This window comes from Asterias rubens, chromosome 12, assembly GCF_902459465.1.
Source record: "Asterias rubens chromosome 12, eAstRub1.3, whole genome shotgun sequence".
In the NCBI taxonomy this organism is placed as follows: Eukaryota; Metazoa; Echinodermata; class Asteroidea; order Forcipulatida; family Asteriidae; genus Asterias; species Asterias rubens.
Window position 1 is genome coordinate 11,791,115 of NC_047073.1, and position 12,523 is coordinate 11,803,637.

Below are 12,523 nucleotides of genomic sequence, written 5' to 3' on the forward strand. Positions count from 1 at the left end.
TGTGTATAAGCATTGTATAATCAGTACTTTACTGAGTTATGTAGTGAACCACAAAAAAAAAACACAGGCATATTATTTCTCTTATATTTATCCTTATGCAAATTTAACATCTATTAATGCTTGTACTGTTATTGTTATTATTATTATTTATTTGGCCAGTTCAAAAAGTACAGAAACAATACACACTTGCAAACAACAGTTTAGCTACAGTAATAACATTGGAGTAATAATGTTTTACGGAACTACATGTAGGCCAACAGGCTTAAGGTAGTTCTGTAATGGCAAAACATGGTTTGTTAATAAAAAAAAAAAGATCAATTGCAATATTCAGCCATGCGACAAGATTCGGTGTGTTTCTTTTTATAGATCAGCGTTGACAAATTCTCCACAATGTACCCCAAGGTATCCAACAGACATTTGCATTATTTTTGAATTATTTAGAGTAATTTAATGGATTATTTTCAAAGTTTACTCCCCCGCTTCATGTTAGTCGATTATGCACGGCGAGTAACCCATTGGCGATCACACGTGGGCAGGTGGCGCTGGTCAGCTTTGGAGGCTGTGGAATTGATTAGATTCAATAATTGTTTTCTTTCCCGCAAAATTCGGCTTGTGTTTATTCGTTGGCTAAATAGCACTGAAATAAAACATCCTAGGTAAAATAAGACAGTGAGCTGATCAGAAGTCGGTACTGCATTAAAGACGCACTCCGACAATTCTGTGTTTTGTGACACCTTGTGTTGTCTTTGGCCAACTCGACTGTTATAGAAGATATACTCGGCATCACTTTGGTCAACTCGACTGTAAGGAGTTCGAGACTCGGAACTTGAGCATTTAACTGCCTGTGTATTTTATTTTATTTTAATATTTACATATTTATAAATGTAGTAAGTTATTTGGTCATTCGTTTATCTATTATTTATGAATGAATTGATTAATGAATTTCTTCATTATCTTTTGAAAATAAGGCAAGGTGAGTTGGATGTTTTTATCTACGATTCCCCCGTGATTGAGTACCGGATGGCGAATGACCCAGAGTGCAGCCTCGTCAGCGTGGGCAAACCCTTTGGTGAGGAAGGCTACGGTATTGGCGTGTCCAAGGGTAAGTCATAATGGACAAAGTCATTTAAACAACTTTGAAGCATGCATTCATTTTAAGGGAATGTATACGTTTGGTATCACTAAAATTATTGGCAATAAAATCGTAGTACAGCAGCTTGCGATAATAAAACATTTTTTGAGAAACATTTCACTCAAAATCTCGAAAACACAAAATAGACTTTCATAGGTTTATAGTTTTTGTTGTATCTACATTTATATAATTAAACAATCAAATGGCTTAATTTTGTTTATCTTAATCAAGAATGTAAGATAAATTATTTAAAGCTTTCTTCAATTTTGGAAATTAAAAATTGACTCTAATTACGATAAAGTGTTTCTGAATTTCGTGCAATTCAAAGCCCGCCCTCTACCGAATGATAATAATGACCAAAGATCGTTTCCGAAATGGCGGACTATGGCTGCGACTGTGACACTTTGGGAGAAAGTGTCTTGTCGGCGATATGATTTTCTCTATCAATTTGGTTGCCTTAAAGTTGGCCGTAAAAGTGTCCTTTCTATGAGAAGGCCCTCTGTGCCCATTTGCGATGTACAATGTACAAAGTATATATCTGGAATCTCCATTGTCCAACTTCGTCCACAAATCTGGCTAGATACTGTCAGATATGTCACTAGGTTTAAACATTTGCCGATTCTCAAACCTGCCATAAACTTGTAATGAAACTGCTCCTGGCATTGGACGTCTTTGGTAATTGTCAAAGACCAGTCTTCTCACTTGGTGTATCTCAACAAAATTAACGCTTAACATTAACAAACCTGTGAAATGAAGAACGCAATGGTTGTCGAAGTTGGGAGAAAAATATATGGAAAAAACACCTTTAATTGCACAAGTTGTGTGCTTTCAGACGCTTGAATTCGAGACCTCAGTCAAATATTTGAGTGAGAAATTACTTCTCCTTTCTGTAAAAAGTACGTTACTTCAGAGGGAGCCGTTTCTCAAAATGTTTTATGTAATCAACAGCTCGTTTCCAAGACAGTTTTTATGCCAATAATTATTTTGAGTAATTACCATTAGTGTCCATGCCTTTAAGAACATATATCCACTAACAAGCCTTCGCGTCTTCACCAAATTTTGTGGAGGTTTGTCACACAATATTATAGGTTTTCAATCATCAAGGACTAATCTACTTTGTATCTAGGATAACATGACCAATGATCATATTATCTGGGACCTCTCCCGGCAAAATGTGGTTTTACTTAACCATAACTAACGATGACTGACGTTTTATGAGACGAGTGATTAAATGTTGTCTATGGTTTGACGTCACAGACACCCCCCATCCCTATCTCACCGTGATCCATCATCGCTAGCGCTCAGCTTGAAAAATATAGCAGAACATGTTTTTAAAGGGACACGTTGCCTTTGATCGGGCGTTGCCTTTGATCGCTTGTTATAAAAAGCTGACGGTTGGAAAGATGTTTTAAAAGTAGAATATAGTTATCCGCACAATATAGTTATCCGCACAAAACCTCGACATTGCATGATTTTCTTTGTTATACGTTTTGTGGAGTCAAATGTTTGACTCCTCGAATTCGCAGACCGTGTTAGTAATAATAATAATAAACAACGCTTATAAAGCGCCTTACATCCATGACTGGACCCCAAGGCGCTGTACACAGTTAAAAATAGCTGCAAATAAGAGCAAAAATTATGGCATATTTGTGTGTGGATCATTAAATTCTACTTTTTGCACGGCTTCAAACGTTTCCCTTTAATGTCGCGAAGGGTTGGAAAGAGGTGCTAGTGAACCTGACGGCCCCTTGCTTCGGCTTTGAAGAACCTGTCAGAATGATTCCAAGGGAAATCCCCTGACATCCAGTTTTTGTTCTAATTCACTTCTGTATATTATGGATTGGTTGAGCTCCGGGAGCAAGCCGTAGAGGGCGCGTGTTTGTACAGCTAACCATTTAATCGATACTGAGGTTTCATCACACAACGAAGCTATTCAAATGATCACATCACACTATATACAGTGCATGATACAGGACCAATTTCAGTAGCACATGGAGTAATTTCATCCAAAAATATAAATTCGATCCCTAAAACAAGTATTCTTACCTGGTGTATCCGTACATTATGCTTAAAATAACATATCTGTGAAAAATTGGACTCAATTGGTCATTGAAGTTGCAAGAAAATAATGAAAGAAAAACTCTTTTATTGCACAATAAATGTGTGCCGATTTCAATCCCCTTTATGCTTGCTGTTAATTAGAGTGTCAAGTTGTCGTTACGTGACTTCCGCAGCGCATATCAGACCGCTGGGTGCGGTGATAACGCATAATAGATTATTATCTTAATCTACAAAATGTTGACATCTGTGAAACAGAAATATTTTGGTCTGAAAGTATCTTTACCATCAAGTGTAGTTTATTATCAGTTAGACACAACAAAGCTGAACAGAATATTCAAAATAAAACTGTGAAACTCCAGACAAAATGTGTATTGAATGACTCATCGGATTGGGTAATAACGAACAAGCTATTAGGCATTCCAGCACAGGTTGAAGTTTGCACAACTGTTTTGTGGGAAAAATAACCCTGGAAGTTTTTCGGTGATAGCCGGCATTTGTTGTTCATCTAAACTCAAACAATAAAACCGACCCTCTTTGTCGAAGCATCTGTTGTCCAACCACTGCTGTTTTAATAATGCAGGTTTACGTGACAAGGAGGGTGGCATTGTTTTAGGCCAAACTTGATTAGAATTGTCTTAAAAGGCACCGAACACTTTGGTAATTACTCAAAGTAGTTGTTAGCGTAGCAATTTACTTGGTAACAAGCAATGGAGAGGAGTTGAATAGTATATTACGTTGTGACAAAACGACTCCCTCTGAAGTAACGTAGTTGTTGAGAAAGACTTAAAGGCAGTGGACACTATTGGTAATTACTCAAAATAATTATCATCATAAAACCTTTCTTGATTACGAGTAATGGGGAGAGGTTGATGGTATAAAACATTGTGAGAAACAGCTCCCTCTGAAGTGACGTAGTTTTCGAGAAAGAAGTAATTTTTCACGAATTTGATTTCGAGACCTCAAGTTTAGAATTTGAGGTCTCGAAATCAAGCATCAGAAAGCACCCAACTTCATGTGACAAGGGTGTTTGTTCTTTCATTATTATCTCGCAAACTCGACGACCGATTGAGCTCAAATTTTCACAGGTTTGTTATCTTATGCACATGTTGAGATACACCATGTGAGAAGACTGGTCTTTAACAATTACCAATAGTGTCCACTGTCTTTTAGCCATGAAGCCCTTCTCCTGTATCTGAAAGCACATTTTTATTTTGCAACAATGTGTTTTTCTTTCATTGTTTTTTTATTTGCAACTTCGCAGCCAATTGAGTCATAATTTTCCCAGATTTGTTATTCTATGCTTAATTTTTTGGACCTACCAAGTGAGAATATACTAGTCCTTGACAATACTATCATACGTGTTCGATGCCTTTAACAACTGCGAAGTGATTTGCCCAATAACCACAACCACTCGAGTTGTCAAGACATCTCGATCCAAACGCGTACAAACTAATAAGAATCTTGTAACGATAATCGATATGCCATTTTGTCTTTTGCTCAGCGTTAACCCAAAACAGATCCCTTTCATTAATGACCTGGATAGGCCATGCTCACAGTGTTTGCCATCCAAACGGTGACAAGTGGGCTTTTTGCACATCGATGTTTTTCACCAACTTAATGAACAATACGTCGCCTAAATTTGTCAGATTTTTTTTCCGGCCTCTGTCCATTAATTATTCATTTATTTGTTAATTTAATATTTATCTGCAGGCCATACAGGGTACATTATATATTAGCCATTCTACATTGGCCTTGTGGTAAAAAGAACAGGAAAAGCATTTAACAATAAGGCTAATAACATCTTATAATAAGGCTCTTATCATACCAGTATCAATCTTCCAAAATACATTTCCCTCCAAATAATTTTCCTCCAAATAATTGCCATCATCGAAAAGACGTACATATTTTGGATGCGTTAATCGACTATAATAATTATACCCTAAAATTATACTATTAATTCCCGAGATTTCCAAAACAAAACGAAGACACAACAGAAGCGGGTACACCATGGTGGATATCGAACACCCAAAGTAACCGACAATTGAGATAGAAACCGGTGTGGCGGTTTCAACTTTCCGCCGTGTTCAGTTTTCCGAATGACCAAATACGGTAACATTACGTCATGCGATGCCTGCGCACAGCAAGCAAAAGTAGTCAATTTTTAGTGCTGTATTGAGTCATCCGTGTTACTCTCCGGTAGCTGTCATGGCGGCGTCCACGAGTACAACGAGCGGCGAACGCGTGGATCGTATGAGAGAATTTGGTGTGGCACAAGCAGTGTGACCTGCTTACAGCTGTACGCATGAATACGTGTAAAGATGGGGCAAGACAATGTGACTAAACAGAAAAGAATCTTAATAATAAACAATTTGGGGTCACTGAGAGAACTACAGTACTCGCCAGGGTACTCGCGGCTGTATTTTTGTCTGGCTACGTCACCCGGAAAACTGAACACGCCGGAAAGCTTAAACCGTTGCAACAACGTGGTGAAATGTCCGGCTACGTCACCCGGAAAACTGAACACGGCGGAAGACTGAAACCGCCACACCGGCATCGGCTATGGTACACAAAATCCCTTACCCCCCCCCCCCAAATTTAATCACAACCACCTATTTTGATGAAATTGCGCATTTCCTTAAAACTCAGAGTGTATACTAATGTCTTCATCCCAAAACCAATCCCGTATTTGAGAAAAGTACAGTCACCTGGTTGCCATGGAAACGACGTACTTGAGAACACCCCAGTATGTTACACTGTGTTGTGTTATTTTTGTGTTTTCCGTTTTCGAGGTTTTTTGTTTGTGTGGAATCTTCGTTGAACATCCAAACAAAGCTGTGTTTGATTTATGTCTCTCACGACTATTGATATATCAATCATTATTCACATTGAAAAGGTTTTTTTTAAATATGATTGTCAAGACATTTTGTCAACCGGGAATTACACGGGAGCTTGACATGAATTGCAAGAAACTAATCTTAAAGGCAGTGGACACTATTGGTAATTTGAGCTCAATTGGTCATCGAACTTGCAAGATAATAATGAAAGAAAAAACACCCATGTCACACGAAGTTGTGTGCGTTTAGATGCTTGATTTCGAGACCTCAAGTTCTAAATCTGAGGTCTCGAAATCAAATTCGTGGAAAATTATTTCTTTCTCGAAAACAATGGCACTTCAGAGGGAGCCGTTTCTCACAATGTTTTATACCATCAACCTCTCCCCATTACTCGTCACCAAGAGAGGTTTTATGCTAATAACTATTTTGAGAAATTACCAATAGTGTCCACTGCCTTTAAGGGGAACACATTATTATTATTCTCGCCTAAGTATAACATTATTGCACATGGGAGCGTTAAAGGGAAGTGAATTTTGGTAATCACTCGTAAAATTAATGGCAATAAAACCATGTTTGGTTCGAAGAACCGGGATATTATTTCACTTCGATTTTGATAAAAGATATCCGTTTTTATCCAAGAGATATTACATCTGAGAAGCGTTTCTAGCAGAAGCGATTGTGTATTGCAATTGCGGTACATTCATCCTGCGTGGACATATCGCTCCGGGTTTGGGCGGTATCTCAATAAGGCGACCACTTTTTGAAAAATGAGTTTAAATTTTCACGGTTTTTTTATTTGAAGTCCAGTGCTTTTAATGGGAAACTGAAAATACCAACTTTGTATATTGGTTGCAGATTCACCGTTGAGGGACACAGTGTCGGGTAAAATTCTTGAGTACGAGTTGGACGGCATACTGGAGGAGCTACAGAGGAAATGGTTCGAAACGCTGGGATGCATGAAAGAGGATATCCTCGATCCCACCTCCGGGGGCGAGGATAATACAGTTACGATCGCACACGTAGGAGGTAAGAAAAAACCCACAAGACACATGAGAAGGAGTGTAGCTCTGGAGAGCGTTAGCTTATGAAATGTGGCTTCGGAATTAGCGGCTGCGACTCACGGCTTGATTGCTGAGGGATTAGTCATTAGTAATGCCTTTAGCCACCACTACTCATTCGGACGCTGGAAAACAAGAGCTTTCCATATGCTACACGGCCCAATATCAGAGCCGCTTAAAAGTAGAAAATATATTGCTTAGCAGAAATGAGCAGGATACCAGTCAAAAATGGTGCATGCGGCATGGTATTTTGGCTGGTAACCTTTTTGTGTGAAGCATTATTTTGGTGTGCTTTGCAAAGTTTTGGGTCCAAGTTCATGACACAATGGGTGGAGGAAGAGCAGAAGTTTATATGGAGGACTTATTTAACCAAGATTCACTCAGAGGAACTGACAGAGGTGGCCCCTTTGCCATTTTCGAAACCTCGGATTAGGTCAGGGCTCTGATAGCATTCTATACTTTAAAACTATTAATGAACTTTTTTTGCTTCCAATTATTGGTCAATCTATTTGTAGAATTTCACACCAGTATTTGTGCATATATAATATTATGCGTTTGAATAGGTGCAAGTGAGGTAAATATATTACAATTGTTTTCCCAAATTAATGCAATATTCTTTGATTTTCGTACAATAAGTAACATTTTGTAGGCCTATAACGCCTGACTTTTGAATTTGTCCCGCCAATTTGGACAGGTCTCCTTCTTCTGCTCGTCAGCGGTGTCATCATATCCTGTCTTATCTTATTGGTGGAGTTTGCTGTACATAAATACATGGTGCCGAACCTACGTAAAGTGCCGAAACATCGACGGGACTGCCTCGTTCTAAGCCAGGTACGAGCTTACTCAAGTCAAGTATATTATAATCACTAAAATATATTATTACTTTTAAAGGCACTAGGCACTATTGGTAATTGCTCAAAATAATTGTTGGGGCAGCGTAGTGAACCAATATTGAAAAAAAAAACAAGGGAAAAGCAAAACAAGGAACCGGAGATGGGCGGAACACCTGTGCAGAAAGAAAGCACACAGAGGCGGGTTGGTACAGACAGGATCTAAAGGGTACAATTGAACCCCTGCCGTCGATTTCACAAAGAGTTAGGACTCGTCTTATCTCGAGTTAGGACGAGTAACTCGCCTGAACTTAGGATTAATCTTAAGGTCTGCATGCTACAGTGCAGGGTTGGGACTCGTCCTAATTCATTTAGATTTGTCTTAAGTTAGGAAGAGTTTTTTTTAAATCGACGGCAGTAGTAATAACTGATTGGACTTACTCAGTTTGATGATAATGACTGGACAAAGTACACACGCAGAACTTAACTGCACATCGCCATGTTGGGACATGTATTATCATAAACTCAACGGGTCAAGGGTCACTAGCCATGACGTATGGATACAACCTACATTATTCAACAGCCCATAGTAGCAAGAAAGACAATGTTAACTAACAGACTGGACCCAAAGGACACAAGAAAAAAGGCCCAAGCGCAAGATGAAAGAGTGAAAGGCTTCAGACGGTTGAAGACCTGAAGTTGGATGCCTTCTGAGGTCAGAGATAAGCAGCTGGCCAGGCAGACAAACATATAGACACATTTTGATTATTGTATTCTTTCTGAATTGTTCTCCCCAGAGATTGCACCATGAGATCAACTCTGACTATAAAGTGAGATCCTCAGCCAATATGAGGGAGCTACTCACGCTCGTCAAGCAGGGGGAGTTTGCCAAAATGTTACAGAAAGAGCAAAGACCGGTAGGTAGTACATAATTTGTTTGCACATCTTCATTCCCGTGACTGCTGTCATCTTCGTCATGTTCCCTATGTCAACTAGCCGCAGGAGACACTAATACCAAAGAAGGGTGGGGGTGTCAGACCATTTCCCCTTTAAGCCTAGTTTTGGTTACATTGATTATTATATGAAAGACAAATTAACATTACGGTAAAGATAAAAACCCAATAATTTACCAAATGAATCAAGGTCATTTGTAGTAATTTTTGAAAGATCGATATTTAGTTGCATCGGGATCATCAAAATACTGTCACTTTTAAAACCAATAAAGCAATATATCCTGTTTTACATAAAATACTTTTTTTTGTGGGTCGTGAAGGCCACATCACAGAGGGCAAAAGAGAAACAAAAATCCCTCAGTATGTAATTTTCCACATTTTTTTGGAGACAGTAAAATTGTTTAGTAACATTATCTTCTGTGTTTCCGAATCGGTTTTTTTGTGCAATTCAGTTTTACTCCAAGCTGCCTGCAAATGTGTGACATGTCTTTTTTTTTTGAGACAGTTATTTTCAAAACTAAATTACTTTCCTCTCATCCGCAAGGCTGCTCCTGAGGAGATCGAAGCTAGGCGAGACATCAGGAATGCAGTTCAAGCTGGCATGGCTGGACGGTCAGTATTATACCACTTTGAAAAACTTGCCAAAGACGACTTCCTTATAACTATACGATCCAAAATATTTATTAATACTATACAAATATTAATTACCAGAACAAGTCAACTTATTAGCAACCGTAGGTTGGCAAGATAAATTATCAGAGCAAGTCGACGTCTTAGTTTGAGGAATGAATCTCGTTGATATTATTATGTCTTGATTAATCGACTATTTCGTTTTCAAGGATTTTGATCAAGTTTCACTCAAAGGTTTTGTAGATCAAGTTTCAACTTCATTATCGTCAAGTTTTTTGAAAAAAGGGTGAACGTCACAGAGGTATCTTTTCATGGGAGTCGCACAAATCCGTTGAAAATGCTAAAAAATAATGTTTGTCGTACTGACACGAAAAATGCTTTCGTTTTTCCCCGGTTTTTTTTACTGGATTCTCGAAAACTACAGCACCTCAGCAATTGATATTATAAGAAAAGTTTCTTACCCCCATTAACTTTAAACCGTGTGAGTTTACCCCCCATTTACTTTAAACCGTAAGAGTTTAATGTAATGTTTATTTTAATGTTGTGTGTCGTAAAAAAGTACCCAAACCCGTAAATATGTCGATTTTGAAAGATGTCATTACCTATATATTAATATGGCACTCGTGGTGCTCCGTAGATCATGTTGTGCGTCAACTAATCCTTTTAATTATTTTGATTTTGATCTCCCTTTATTGTCGTGTTGCAGCTCGCTCGACAGCAACCGAAGCAATAGCGGAATACCTCACCTACGAGCCTCTGAGCAGCAGGAATATCTTCAGACGATGGACGACTGCAACGAAGACCATTCTCGACGGCAATCTCGCAACAGCGACGCCAAACCCAAGTACTCCTGGCGGTACTTCACTCCGGAAGATTTCCTCGATCACAACGACGAGACGGAAATGGACCGGTTGCTGTCTCGGGGGATCGTGGTTCCAATCCGCCATGTGGGGGAGACTTCGGCAGCCGCACCTCCGACGAGCGACCACTACGAACACTCGGGGAACTCCCCAGCGTGGGAGTCGCACGTTAACATGGTCCCGATTGAGATGAGCAACCTGCACAGTGCGGACATCGACGCTGGTCTTTACGCGAATGGATTGGGTGGTTCGAGTCCCTACACGGATGGAGTGGACTCAAATCCCTATGCGAATAGAGTGGATTCGAACCTAAACACGGTTGGGGTGGATTCGAATTCATACGCGAATGGTGTGGGTCCGAATCCATACTCGGATGGAGTGAACTCGAATCCTTACGCAAATGGAGTGGGTTCGAATCCCGCTTACCTGGACGTTGATATTGTACCCTACGCTGACGAAGGGGAAATGTCCGATTGCCGGAGAGACAGCTTTGCCTCAGGGTCCTACGAAATGGATGACCTCCTTTCGTTTATGTCGGATGAACTGGCACAAGGTCACCTCGGGAGGGCGTGTTTAGCCTCACCGGAAACGGACGATGGGACCGCGAGTCAAGGTCACTCGTCACTTTCCTCTGGCGGTGCCGAACATTTACCGTGTGAGGGCGCCACTCTTCCAAGAACATCTTCTCTGCCATCTTACGACTCCGCCATGTACTATCCACCTTTAGTTTGTCCTACCCCATCAGAAAACACGCCAGAAAAAGTCATGAACTGTAAAACGTCATCAGAAAGAAACAGCTCATTTTCGTGACAGAGTAGGTGTTGAAAGTTCCGTATTTTTGACTTTCTACTTTCATCATTCCAGTAGCCATGTTCTTCTCTATATTACCCAGGGACAGACTGGGATACAACGCGAATCAGTCGAAAACAGGGACCCAACACAGAATCTGTACGTCTATTTGAAACATGCGTGCCAAAAGTGCACGTTTTCAAAACGAAATACTGACGGAGCCCAAACCGAAAACCGCGGTTTCAACAAGGCCTTGCGACTTTGGCATCTGATTAAAATACTACAAGAGGGCATTACCAGTACCTACAATGGCGTATCACGTCGTTTGCAACCCACCGTCATGGTTCTTTCTTTGATAATAGATAGTTTGCATATAGCGTCGACGACCGCCAAAATTGATGAGAAACAAAGGAAAGTGCACGCATAAATTATCATATACGCGCTGCCCAAAATCTCTGTGCACGTTTTATCAAAGGTGGTGGTTGTCAATGACGTCATGCGCAATCCATCTATTCCTTGAATCATGTGGATTACCCCCACTAGATTTAAAAGCCATCGAGTTTAATGCAGTATTCACATGATACATCGGTGAAGCACGATACAGAGAGCATTGATGTATAATGATGGGTTCAAGGTGGGGGTCATTGATTGGTTTAATTGGCAGATTTACAGAGGCCAGATTATTAATACAGATGCAATACAAGTCACATGTGAAAGTTTCAGCTGAATATTCATGCATTTCATGTATTAATTTCACAGGTAAAAATTAAAGAACACAGTATCTTCTTGTTGAGAAAACAGAACCAAACAGCAAAAACCGACACAAGGTTTATTATTTTAACAAGAACACCGAATGCATCTTCGTTTAGCGAGGATACGACGGGTACCAACCGCATCGCTGGTGGGAGAATTCACAAACGGACACCACACAGAAATTTGAACCTCCAAAAGCAACCTTTAGCGGGATTTTCAGATTCAAATCTGTCGACATACTATTTCTAACTAATGAAGGCACTTCATATGAAATTATTCGCAGGTTGCTTTACTATCATTACCATCTTTATAACAAGTGGGCTTAAAGGTATGAAAACTCACAGGTCACGAGGCCAATACCAGGATGGCCCTACCTTTAAAACTGTAGTGAACAATTTACTAATCACGTCTGTATACGACTTAATGGTTTCACATCGATAAGATTGGCTAATTACTTTACACACAATGTCCCATCCAGTGGCTTCGATAGGTTGTGCTATTCCAGTAAGAAATGTCATTCACATGAAGACATGAATCAACTCTCACTCTACCTAAACGGTTTTCCCGTCTGCCGCCCTCTGTGACATGGTTTCGGTACTTTCTCATTGAGGTTAAGACTTGTT

At 39.8% G+C, this 12,523-nt stretch overlaps 1 protein-coding gene across 2 annotated transcripts in view; it reads left to right on the plus strand.

Moving 5' to 3' along the window:
* The window catches only part of LOC117297889 (glutamate receptor ionotropic, NMDA 3B-like), a 37,402-nt gene extending 25,148 nt beyond the window's left edge, over positions 1-12,254 (plus strand). For both annotated transcript variants that reach the window (XM_033781064.1, XM_033781065.1), the window contains exons 5-10: positions 969-1,102; positions 6,883-7,053; positions 7,780-7,916; positions 8,713-8,832; positions 9,413-9,480; positions 10,205-12,254. In XM_033781064.1, the coding sequence (XP_033636955.1) occupies positions 969-1,102; positions 6,883-7,053; positions 7,780-7,916; positions 8,713-8,832; positions 9,413-9,480; positions 10,205-11,168 (1,594 nt within the window). In that variant the 3' untranslated portion in view covers positions 11,169-12,254. The remainder of the gene's footprint in view (positions 1-968; positions 1,103-6,882; positions 7,054-7,779; positions 7,917-8,712; positions 8,833-9,412; positions 9,481-10,204) is intronic.
* The last annotated feature ends 269 nt before the right edge of the window (positions 12,255-12,523 follow it).